This window comes from Chelonia mydas, chromosome 2 (assembly GCF_015237465.2).
Source record: "Chelonia mydas isolate rCheMyd1 chromosome 2, rCheMyd1.pri.v2, whole genome shotgun sequence".
In the NCBI taxonomy this organism is placed as follows: Eukaryota; Metazoa; Chordata; order Testudines; family Cheloniidae; genus Chelonia; species Chelonia mydas.
Window position 1 is genome coordinate 156,656,233 of NC_057850.1, and position 13,245 is coordinate 156,669,477.

At 39.8% G+C, this 13,245-nt stretch overlaps 1 protein-coding gene across 5 annotated transcripts in view; it reads right to left on the reverse strand.

Annotated features, from left to right (window-relative positions):
- Positions 1 to 13,245, reverse strand: part of FHOD3 (formin homology 2 domain containing 3) — a 611,741-nt gene that overhangs the window by 61,942 nt on the left and 536,554 nt on the right. For all 5 annotated transcript variants that reach the window (XM_043540433.1, XM_043540432.1, XM_037889932.2 and 2 more), the window contains one exon: positions 3,214 to 3,396. In XM_043540433.1, coding sequence (XP_043396368.1) covers positions 3,214 to 3,396 — 183 coding nt within the window. The remainder of the gene's footprint in view (positions 1 to 3,213; positions 3,397 to 13,245) is intronic.

Sequence of the window (13,245 nt, forward strand, 5' to 3'; positions counted from 1 at the left end):
TCTGAGGAGCCAAAATTAAGCCTCAGTATTTCAGGCCAAGTGGCAAAACAATTGAGAATTTCTTTGCCTAGCGGAAACATGATGGATTATTTGTAGATTATAGGGATATTTTATCATAAACATGTGCAGGGAGCTTCAAGAGAAAATGCACCGACAGTCACTATCATATTACCATTTTGTGTAAATCAAAAGAAAAGGAGTACTGTACATTTTATTTTGGGTATATTGGCAGGGCGAACAAATTCAGAGGTGATATAATGTACACATCAGACTATGGGAGTAAGGGGGTCTAAGGCCTTGCCTACATACACAAACACACAAAGCTTGCACCAGTTTAAGGTTATGTTTACACTATGGAGACTGTGCCGCTAGGTCACCATAGCTGTGCCAGCATAACCCCCTAGTGCAGACGCAACCTCTTCTCATGGAAAGGTTTTTTCCATTGGTGTAGGAATACCACTTTCCTGAGCAAAGGTAGCTATGCCAACGGAAGTATAAGCTGACATAGCTGCATCTACACTGGGGGTCAGGTTGGCATAGTTATGATGCTCGGGGTGTGATTTTTCCACACACCCCTGGCCAACGTAATTATCGTGAGCTAACTGTTAAGTGTAGACGAGGCCCATGTAAAATTGATTTAGTTAAATTGGTACAAACCCCTATGTGGACACACTTAAACTGGTTTGCAAGCTTATATTGATTTAGCTTCATTTGGTAAATTACTGAATCAAGCTAAATCAATACAGACCAGTTGTAAACCCAGGGATTTTCACAGGTTTAACTAACTTGATTTAAAAACTGATTTAAATTCAGCATGTACAAGCTGTGTGTGTACAACAGCCTTAAAATGGTGTATCTTACTTGATACTGGGCTAGATAACAAGGTAGCTCCCAGCAAGATCATGTTAGACATAATAAGTTTGCCTCAGTTAAATTAATGTACATCTTCATCCAGCCAATTCATGTGCAAATTATACCATCTTAGAATCCCTTATATACATCTGTTGAATATTCTTATTTATTATTATCTGCATTAGAGTAGTGCCTAGAGGCCAACCCAGGCCTCAGAGACCACAGAGGGTCCCTCTGTGCCAGGTGCTGTACAAAGAGTGCAATAGACAGTCTCTGCCCTTAAGAATTTACCATGTAAATAGACAAGACAGACTCATGATTGGGGAAAGGGTTATAATACCATTTTCCAGATCCAAAGTAATTATGACACAACTTTATAATTTTTATTCTAAAGATTTATACTTTGTGAAAAAGTATGAAATTTCCTTAACGAATGATAGCATATGGTCTACAGTTTGATCAGGCTTTGGGTGTAATCATTTTATGCCGAAGAGAAATGAAAGGGAATCCTTGTCTTTCCCAGTTTAACTACTCTCATTATTGCACCTGTTTGCATTCATTTATAATCCTTTAAGATTGTCAGCACTGAAGATATATTTACACACCCTGTCCTGAGTTTAAAGACTTTTCTCTCTTGATTTAGGAGAATTATCAACAAAAATTATAACCTCTTTCTAATAAGTTCAAACTTGTTTTAAGATGTCACCTCTTTTAAGATGTCAAATTTTTGTATAATTTGATGGCATCTGAATTACATATAATTTGGTGCAAAGAATTAGCATTAATGCAATATCCATATTGAGGAGCCAAGCACAGAAAAGTCAGAAAATGGAGACTAAAGTTGAAAATCAAACTTAACTCTGCCACTTTCCCCTTGTATTTATGCCTTAAAATATGATCTTACTTTAAAGTGGAGGACATTAAAATGACACATTTACCAAAAAATACCTGAGATCCATGATTATTTTCTATTCTAAATACAGCAAAAAACTACCGTTTCTCAAACATTTCTGTGTTATGTGTATGGTAACTATTGGCATATGATGACATTTTAATGGTGACTTTTGTATACATGCACAATGTTTTTAAATCTGACCATATAGAAATATTTTATTTATTTATTTTATTTTACACACATAAAGATATCAAAAACAGCAGAACGACTCTGGCTCAAATCTGATAAAAACTGATAAAAATTCAGGAGGTAGAGAATATGACAAAAGAAAGAGCCAAACTCTGACCTCTGATGAAATCTGCGTCTAGAAACTAAAGTGCTAATATCAGCAGAAGAACATCTTTTGTAAATACTTTGTGAGGAAAATCCTTAACAGGAGGGAATTTGCAAGATCTGATAGGAAATCTGCATTCTAATATATTATTTCTTGCATTTCCTTTCAGCGTGGGATATCATAAAGTCCAACCAGAAAATAAAGAGATTTTGTATTGATTGAGCTATTACTAACTAGGCCTCAGATCACGGACCAAGCTTATTCTTAGTAAAACTTCACTGCAAGTACAGTAGTTACATCAGAGATGAATTTGGCCAAAAAACATTCAAACCAGATGAATTCTGTTTGTCTGTTTTGCCAGTCAGGAACTTGCTAAAAATAATATTTCAAAATTTTCCAAAGCATCAAATAAAAAACCTGTTGAAAGTTAGCAAGCGAATGTATGAAATCACCCAAACAATGTTGACTCTTCCTCACTCATCCATCAACAATCTACCCTGCATCAGTTTGCACAAACAATTCACAAAATACTTCTATGGCTCTTTGACTGAATAGTGCACATCAACAAGTGCAGCAATGTTGTGCCCGCATACAAGTAATTCTGTTAGTGAGCAAAATTAGAAAAACATCTGAGAGATAATCTTAATTTTTCTTCCCACACGCTTTCAAGAGTTTACAATAGCAATAACAACTTTGAGGGATCCCAGGGATCTTATAAATTAGCTAATGAATAAATATAGTGATTAGTTCGCTCCACTGGTCACAATAAGCCAGATTTTGATATACTAAGTCTTTACATAGGCAAAACTCCCACTGATTTCAACAAGTGTTTTGCCTGAATAATATCTGGGTAAGAAGTATGTAAGGATTGGGCCCTCATCCCCAGGAAATTCCTTGTTCCTAAATCATTATTGCTTAATTAGAGGAAGGAAGACATAACCCTTACTTTTTTTTGTAAAAAGGAGCTAAAATGTTCCCACTTCTTCCATCCCATCTCCTGTTGGTCACCAAAACAAAATCTAAAAACAATCCATTCACCATACCCACAACATAGCCAGCCATGTAATAATAAAGACTGAATAAGCTGAAACAAGGACTTGAAATTGCCTTCTCCCAGTCAGAGGAAGTTTACCTTTTCCACTAGCTCATAATCCATTTTGAAAGCCCAAAGCTGGAGTCTAGCGGAGAGCTCACTGATGGAGGAAAGAGTGAGAAGGAACTGCTCTGCACTCCCCAGTGGGATGTCAGGGTTTGCCATCTGGGCCTCCTGGATCTTCTGTTTTTCTTCCTCCGTAGGAATCATAGTTAAAATTTTCTAGAAAGAAAGACAAGAGAAATTATTTTTAATCAGATGTACAAGAGCAATGATTTCAAACCTCTTTTTTTCATGGAGGGAAGGGGGAGGCAAAGAAGCAAATTTATACAACATATATTTGGAAACCCATTTTTTTTCATACAGGTGTCCGTGCAAACAATTAAGAATCATACTGAAGGCTTGACACTGGTTTACATTGTGGTGATGGGATTCCTGACTCAAACAGCTGTAAGTGAGAGCAGAATCGTGCTCCGATTATGTGTAACACAAAACCACTGCACAGGACACCTAAACCATAACAAGGGAATCTTGAATAGGTCTATGATTGTAATTAGAAGTCCTTATTGTTTCTTTTATTTTTATGGAATGAGAGTGATTAGCCATAGAACAAACTAAAAATGCAAGTTTATCTCCTGGTATCTTCAGATCAAGACTGGATACCTTTCTGGAAGATATTCTTTAGTAAACTGGAAATTACTGGGCTCAATGCAGGGGAAACTGGGTGAAATTCTCTGGCTTATGTTATACATGAGGTTAGACTAGATGATCTAATGGTCCTTTGTGGCCTTAAACATCTGAGAACTTAGAACAACAAAATAACTCAAACCCCAGGTACAGGCGAAGATAGGATTTTTATGGTACGTTGTTAAAAAATGTTTCTACATGGCAGCATTTTGCATTTCTGTAGGTAGGAATGAAGGTACCAGATGGCAAACCATTTTAGGGTGATAGCGGGGTGGGTAGCTCAACTATATAAAATGTGTGATGTTGGAAGAGCTATTATCCCTCTCTACTCCAACCCCATATGTTTACTTGCCACATAATATGACAACACTATTTCAGCATGAATAGGTCAGTCCTAGAAATACCACCTGTATTTAAGACAGTAACTCAATAAGGAACAATTGGTAAAGTTTTAATTCAAAGTATGCACTGCACAACATGGGGCCTGCTTTTCCGTTCATCTGACAGGATTATAGTATCGATGAAAGAGGATATCAATATGCTAATTTGCTGCTGTTATCAGTATTGGTTCAGAAATTTACATTTTCCTTTTAATTCGTGGCTTTTATGTGCTTGTTTGCATGTGGCAACTTCCCAGCTGCTTGTTCTCCAGGGTTGCTCTTGGAAATAAGATTTTGCTTTAAGCAACTAAATGCGTTTTTAAAATGAAAAAGAAAAGAAAACGACATAAACACATCAAATAAGCCAGGACCTCTGCCCTGCTGAACACTGCCTCGTTAAAGGCGATGTGGTAGGTTTTCAACAAGACCTATATTCACTCATTGGAAAGAACGTTAGGCTTCTTCTGTAGCCCTTTGTAATGGCAGAATCAATTCTGGAGAGGCGAAAAAGTCAAAGAAACACAGGATCTGCCAAACCAGATTACACCACTGATCCATTCAATCTAGTATCTTGTTCCAGCAGTGGCCAATGCCTGATGCTTCAGAGGCACCTGCTCCCTCCCCCACTGATACATCTAGCTCATTGCTCAATGTTGCATCTGGGTATGGGGAGTGAGGAATTCCCTGCCGACCCCATCAGGTGAAGAATGACCTTTGATCAATCAAAATATTTTATCAATTCAAATCCAGCCACAGTACTTGTCCTGATGACCATCTTCCTACGGCAGTGTATTCCATATGAAGAAGCGTTTCTACCTGTTGGCTTTGAACATATTATGTTACCTTTCAATTTAACAAAGTGTCTCTTTGTTCTTATACTACACAATAACAAGACAGTCTGGTTTTCACCTGGGATATGCAGATGGGAAGCGTAAAGTCTGTACTCATTTCAAACAGGGAGTGTAATCATTTAGTCTGTTCATTCACTTGGAACAGAAGAGGGATAATGTAGAATTAAATTTCTTTGCCTCTCCTTCCCCCAGTTATTACTACATTGTTTCTAAACTGCAATACAAGAGACAGTCCCTGCACCAGAGAGTTTACAATCTAAATAATCAGCCTCAAGGGGATGGAAGAGGATGTAATATTCAAGAAAATGATCAAGATGATAAATAAGGGCATGCAATTTTTGTCCTGAAATTTATATGATGACAATGTAAAATACAAATTGAATCCACTTCCTCACTTTTGAATTCTAAGCTGTATCTGTGTTTTCCTGACCCATATCCTGAAAATGGCTTGAAATTACTGTTGCATGCATTTAACAGAGAGCCTTCATTTACTGAAATCAGTATGGTTTCTTGATTTGTTTTCATGATCTATCTGTAATCAGTTTTACATACTTACTAGATCATATCTAGAGCAGATCTGAGAACTGAACTGACGGCTCCAGGACACCTCTCAGAGCTCTCTGTACTGAGTTCAGTACTTAGATGCTACTGCAATGGGCACTTTATAAACACTCAAGGAGATCAGACTAAAGGAGGGACAGATCAGACAGACAGATGTGGACAGATGAGATAAAAATCCTGACTGGGGCATCGGGAAAACTTCACAGTAACTCCCCAGGAAGAATGAGGCCCTCCAGCACCTAGTCCTCTCTTTCTTTTTAAAAGATGACTTAAATTTCAGTGACTTTGTGAGGCTGAATGGAGGAGCCAGGATAGTTTGCATCTGGGATTATTTTAACATTCATACATGGCCAATTTAGGAGACATGATTGATGTAAAAATACTTTTGATACATTCTGGTCTCAGAAGGGGAAACACTTTGGCAGTTGCAATGCCCTCAATTACCCCCTGCAAATAACTAGGGCTCCAGGCTTTTGACAGATACGCAAGGATCCTACAATCTTTCTTTTTTTGATGGTAAAGCATCCTCACTGTAGGGATTTTTCAGCAGCCTTAGGGCATTTTAACCAGAGCAATGAAACAGTCAGCTGTATTTCCAAAGGGACTCGCCCGGTCCCTGAGCTTTGTATAAACACAGCAGGCCAGATGGAGCTGACAAAGAGCACTCAGTCCAAGCACTGCTACTCTGCTCTGCTGCTGAGCTGCTTCATGTGGTATGTGCAAAGGAAAAGCAAATCCAAAAAGCCTTATTTGTAGTGCAAGGATCATCCCTGCCATCGAATTTCTGCCCTGATATAAGCAGAACTGCTGCTGACTAACTGGCTGATCTCACACCAGTTGCACTCAAGGTGGAACCGAAGCCATAACAACAGGCTTTTCACAACACTTTTAATCCACTCTAAGAGTCATTTTTGTCCTGCTGATTATGACCTTCTCTGTGCCTTCCTGAAAAAGCAATAAAATGTTCTTATTTTTGTTTTCCACTCTATGACTAATTTAAACCATTCATTCAGTGTGGAAGATTGATGAGTCTACCATCTGCCAGTTTATTATTATTATTTTTTACACATCATTGAGAAAAACTGTATAAAAACACAGTAGGACAGAAGGTTACTGGCACATCATCATAACTCACAACCTCTTTGTTTCCACCACTACATCATAACCACCTTTGAACTTACTCATTATCTCATAATACCCAATAAGGCCCACTTTGGGTAGAGAGCAAGGAAAAGCTTACCAAACCCCATAAACAGTCTAGGCTCATATATTTCTTGCTGGTGGGGTGTCACAGTCTTGTATAAACTACAGATTCCATGCCCATACATACCCTTGTAATTGTTTGGCCCAGAGTGCATGATTCCAGAGAAAAATCTGTCCAGTAAAGTAGTATTTTTATGGATACAAAGATTGTTTTTGGCCACCTGGTTCATATGAGATCATGATACTGATTATTTTAGTATTTGAGCTTAAAATACCCCCCAAAGTTCCTTTTTTGGACACTGTCAATTGCTGGAACTCTGCGGGGAGGGGAGAATGGGGGGAAAGACATATTATAAAACCATTACTCTTCTAGGTTTAGTCATTCCGAGTCTGATTTCCAAAGTTTCTAAGGAGAATGCTTCACAAAGTACTAAGTCCCTTCTTGAATCTAGGAATCGTATAGTCAAATACATACTTGCTGACATTTCACCCACTATTTCACAGGGTCTTGTGCCTTTCAGACAGCTGTTAACCATGCAGATCAACGGTTTACATAATCTGGAAAAAAAGGTCCAGAACTCTACATTTACTGACTATGACCACCTGAATTTATTATATTTGATTTGGATTCTCAAAAACACATCCAATTTCAAAGAGAAGGAAGTGTATCCAAAATACTTCATAATGTTAGTGATAGCTAGACATCAGCCTTGCTTCATTCAAACTGGGTTTCTTCTTCAACTATTCATTGAATTTAAATGTAAATTTAAATTTAAAGCTAGGCTCATATGTACCCAAGTCACTTTTGAAGATAGGATTTAGTTGTTTTTGAAAATGGGACATAGGCGCTTTTGAAAAAACATTTCCTCTCAGTCTTTAATTTCAAATAATTTTAACCTGAAGAAGGCTAAAACTACCACTATATAACTTATACAGTATAACACCATACATTATTTTCTAGAACCTTAGATACATACACTATCCTCCTGTATTACATAAAGGGCACAACAGCCCACCTCAACCCCTTCAGTCCACTTTCGACTCAGTTAAATTAGTCATGCTTACATGCACAATGCAAGCCTCCTTAGGTGCACAATTTGGGTCTGATTCTGTTTCTCTTACTCATAAGAAGTAGCGCTTTACAAGCAGACTCACTGATTGCCTTCATTGAGGATGAGTACTAATAAGTGTTGTGGTTGACTTTTTTTTTCCGATTTGTCCTTCAGATGAATCTGTTAAGATCACATAGAGTAGACTTTACACTGATTTTTTTTGCTTATCTCATAAAGAGCCAAGACTGCCACTCTCACTCACAGTGAATAAATAGCACCTTGCTCTGCAAGTCCTGTAGTCCAAACTTGATTAGACATATTGAGTGCCAGACTTTCAAAAGAAAGCACAACCAATGTGGCAACTGAAAGATGACTCACCATTTTATGTGGGTTCATTGGAAAAGGGTGCATTTTTGCAGGAGCACCTGTTGGGCCCTCCTGTGAAAGCATAGCCCTACCAGTTAATCCTCTGCATACTAAATGTAATACATCTGCTTGCTTAAAACCAAGCAATGCCTCTTTTGTCTCTCTTCTTTACAATTCTCAGTAACTAAGTACTCCAAGCTCATGGGCTTTAAAGTACACTCCATACAGCCACTCTTTTTTCTGCCTATCTCCATTATGCACTTTGAGTAAAAAGTTACAGGGATAGCAAGATTTGTTTTTATCTGGCAGTGTAAAGCTTGAGGACAAACTTAATTTTTGCCTTTTGATTTTGATTCTGGCTGTTAATAATCCAAAAAGGTTTTTCATGGTCATATTTTACATAAATCTGCCAACTCTTCTGATTTATATAATGCCACCCTCAGAAGGTTTTTAATGGCTCCCACGTGTATCTGATTTCAGCTCAACCCTCGGAATATATTAGTCCTGTGGGCTACACCTACATCCAGAACATCAATAAAAGACCCTTCTGATGCTAAAATTATGTCTTCATTATGGGAGCCCAGGAGGACAAAGGAAATAGAAGAATGCCCCAAAACAAGATTTTGACAGTTTCTTATGCACTATCACTTTAAAAGCATGACAGACCCACAGCTCCCCCAGCAGCCTATTCTACGGGACCTACAAAATGACGACTCTCAGTTTGCATATACTATGGTGTTGAAGCCTTTCTTAAAGCGTGTAGGCTACATGTAGTCACAGATCACAGTGAAAGGCAGGCTGTGTCCATACTGTGGTTTTTAGCTACTTGCAGCAGTGAAAGGCTGTGGTAGGGTGACCAGAAGTCCCGATTTTATAGGGACAGTCCCGATTTTTGGGTCTTTTTCTTGTATAGGCTCCTATTACCTCCCACCCCCTGTCCCGATTTTTCACACTTGCTGTCTGGTCACCCTAGGCTCTGGTGAGGGGAAGGCAGTGGAGAAAGTCTCTGGCAGCTCCCTGCTGAGGAAGCCTTTCCCTGTGTATGGGGAAGATTTCAGCAGTGGGGAAGCAGCAGGCACTACACTGCTAAAAATAGCTCTGGGTCCCTCGGGCTCCAGCCGAGCCTGATCGTCTACACTGCAATTTTACAGCCGCCCAGCCTGAGCCCCACAAGCTTGAGTCAGCTGACATGGGCCACCCGTGGGTGTTTTATTGCAGCACAGACGAGTGGAGTGGCCACACTGCAAAGCAACACTGGAGCTGCACACAGTGATTGGATTAGCAGCACAGAGTGACTGAATCAGCATTGAAAGAGTTGTGCTAACCTGAGTTGTAGCCTGTAATGATATCCCCACTGCATTACTACCTCAAGCATCAGCAGCAGTTGAGTTTTTGAACTAGTGATTATTATGTGTGGATGGAGCTGGTTTAGGGACAGCACTCCAGTTATACGTTGAGCAAACTCTGCTGTGAAGACAAGCCCTTAGAGGTGCAGCATAGCCCTCACAGTACCGGGGGAGGAGAGTAATCCTGGGCGGCTCTTGGGGCTCGAGAGGACCCTGGCAAAATGTACACAGCCTAAGTCACAGTTACCTCCTTGGGCTGCTCTATGGCTGCAGAGCTGCATTATGCATCCTGAGTTCCCCATCCCAACATACTTCTCCTACCCTGCCCTTAGCACAACCCTAGCTCGGGGCTTGTGAGGAGTCCTTAGAAGGCAGCCTATCACATTATCTCTGCTGGAGGAATTCTCTGGATGTGGGGCTTTGGAGATCCCCTTATGTCATGCCAGTCTGTTTACCTGGCTTACAGGACTACAGGGGGCATGAGGTTCTCAACCCTTGTTCTTTTGTGAAACTTTCCAGAGAATTTTAGCAGTAGCTTCCTTATATGAACTGTCCATAGGCAAATGGAGAAAGCTAAAATTCTTACATACAAATTGTACTCCTTGATTCTTTGGCAGCTGTTCAGTTTGCTACAACAGTAAGGGCTTATTTTTCCAAATTTTGCATGGCACGGGTAAGCAGAAAACCAAAGCAACGAGAAAGCAGGCTCAAATCTGCCATGCAGAAATACAGAGAGTGTTGACACACTGATAACTGGTACAAATTTTGATATGAATATACGACTATTTCTATTTCCAACAAAAATGAGAGAGAAGATGGTGGCTGGAACTCTGATTACCAGTGCAGAGTTGACATTTTCACTGGCAATCTGAGTGAGCAGCCTCCATTATAGTCTGGCAAATTAACACAAAAGACAGTAACTTGTAATATTATAGGTAGAGAATATAGCAATGTCTATATTTAAGATGTTAGACTTATTTCATTTTAAAGGCTTATTTTCCATTGCTTATACAATCTTCAGCTTTCTTTCAGAATCTGGCAGACGTGGGAGCAAAAGAACAAAGATAGTGGGGGGGGGAATATATTTTATCCCTTAAAAAGTTCTGTTGGCAACTTTTTTTATGAACAGCTCTAGCACAGCAGGGACAGATGGTAAACACTTGAAATCTGGCAGGGAGAGAGTCCCTAAATTGCAAATGGACTTTTCAGAATGCCGGTGAAAGTTGACTATCATTTGTCAATGTTATATGATTTTAACAATTGTATTTTGTGCATGACTGGAGTTTGCAGTCTCTTAATGGTCAGTCAGTACTCTATGGGGCTTGAACAGAAGTGTGTTGATTGAGAAAATTTGTAGGCTGTGCAGTGTTTTTATCTACAATTAATGAAGGTGAAAAGCAGAGGAGACAAGATTCTTCCTTCCATACAACATATGAGTGTGTATAATACAAAGTAAGGAAGTAGGCAAAAGTGTCCAAAGGAATCCTGTCTTCTTCTGAATAATCTGGAAAGTTGTGTATGGAAGGAGGCCACATGGATTGCATGAATACCACAGTATAGAGCAATCTACAGCTATTTAACAAAAAGTTGAATGGTGGAATTTCTATATTTTCTTATTTAAAAATGTAGGAAATTCTATTAAAAATCCCCAAATTTATGTCACAAGAATGGTAAGACTGCAAAGCAAAACACTCAGAACTCAGGAAATTATAATGTGAAGGTGATTCGCACAAATTTAGCTCTGCCTTAGCCTGAGTAATCATTACAACAGGATCTGTTATTAAATGATCTTAAATTATTTCCCCCCCCCATGAGTCCTATCTCACTCAAGATATAGCTTGGCTAGGAACAAAACAGCATTATGGAGAGAACTGATTTGCTTCGTTCACTGCACTTGTGATATGCAGCGCTGAGAAGGAAACTGTTGTGCACAGAATTGCTGTCTCATTCATTGTAAATTACGTAGTGTGTAGTGTAGTCAATGAGACAGGTCTCTAATCATCATCATCATGTTCCTATTATGCCTCTGGCGTTTAGGGCAGTGACGAAGCTCCTCCACTCTTGTCTGTTTCTGGAAAGTCTTTCAATGGTTCCCTAACTGTGCCCCAGGATTTTCAGCTCAGCTTCCACAGCTCTTTGCCATGTTGTTTTCAAGAGGCCTCGTTTTCACTTGCCTTCAGGTGTCCATCTTATTGCTACTCTGGTGATGGAATCCGTTTCCATCCGAAGCACATGGCCAATCCATCTCCAACACCTCCTGGCAATGATGGTGCTCAGATTCTCTTGGCTGCACTGTGTCAACAGATCTTTGTTTAAGATTGTTCTGGGCCAAAAGATATGGAGGATTTTTCTGAGGCAGGTTGTATGGAATGAAGACAGTATGGACATGTCATACTTTCTCATTCCCCAGCATTCTGCACTATAAAGTAGTGTTGAAAGTATGCAGCTCTGATAAATCTTGAGTTTGGTTTTGATGATTTTGAGACTGTATTTAAGCTCCTGAAGGTGTTCCTGGCTTTACTGATTTTGTTCCAGATGTCCTGGCTTGTTCTACCATCCTGGCTGCTGCTGCTGCCCAAGTATGTGAATGTTTCTACATTGGTGAGACCATAATCCTCTCCCTGTACTGGTGATGGTGAGGCAATATTAAAGGTCATGATATCTGTCTTATTGCAATTGATTTTCAGTCCAATTTGCTGGCTGAATGCGTTGAGTCGAGTTGTTTTTTCTTGTATATGGTGTTGGGTATGTGATGGGAGGACAACATCATCTGCGAAGTTCAGGTCTTCAAGCGATGAGAAGAGTGTCCATTTAATGCCTCTTGGCATGTCTTCTGTTGTACGCCACATTACCCAGTCGATGGCCATGTTGAAGAGGATTGCAGACATGGCACACCCCTGATGTACTCCTGTTTTGACTTCAAAACTGAGCTCACTGTGATCAACAGCGCATGTAAAATTGAAATAGAAGCTTCCGATGATGATTAAATGGAAAGGAATTCCATATGCCCGCAGAATGCGCCATAGCCTGGTCCTGTGAATGCTGTCAAAAGCCTTCTCAAAGTCTATGGAGTTTATGCAGAGTTGCCGTTGCCATTCTAAGCACTGTTCTATTATGTTTCGTAGAGTGAAGATCTGGTCTGTGCATCCACGCTCTTTCCGAAAACCAGCTTGCTCTTTTCTGAGAACACTATCAACTGCCTCTGATATATACTGGACTATGATGTTACACAATACTTTGCTTGGCACAGATAAAAGTGTGATACCACGCCAGTTATTACAATCACTGAGAGTTCCTTTCTTTGGTATCTTCACTATAACCCCATTGGTCCACTCATCTGGCACTGTTTCCCTTTCCCAGACTGATGTAAATAGAGGGGCTCTAATGGAAGAAGGAGAATGGACTTGAAGTTAATTCACTGGACTGAGATTCAAGAGATCTGGGTTCTATTGCTGCTTATGTGACTTTCGTCAACTCACTTAGTACTTTCAGTAGCACTGTAGTTGCTTACTCCTAGTCATCCCCTTGTGGCCAGGCATGGCGTAGCTGCTCTCTCACTAGGGTAGCATCCCCTGCCAACGGTCCCTCTGGCACTGTAGAGGTGTGTCTGCTTGATGACTTGGCC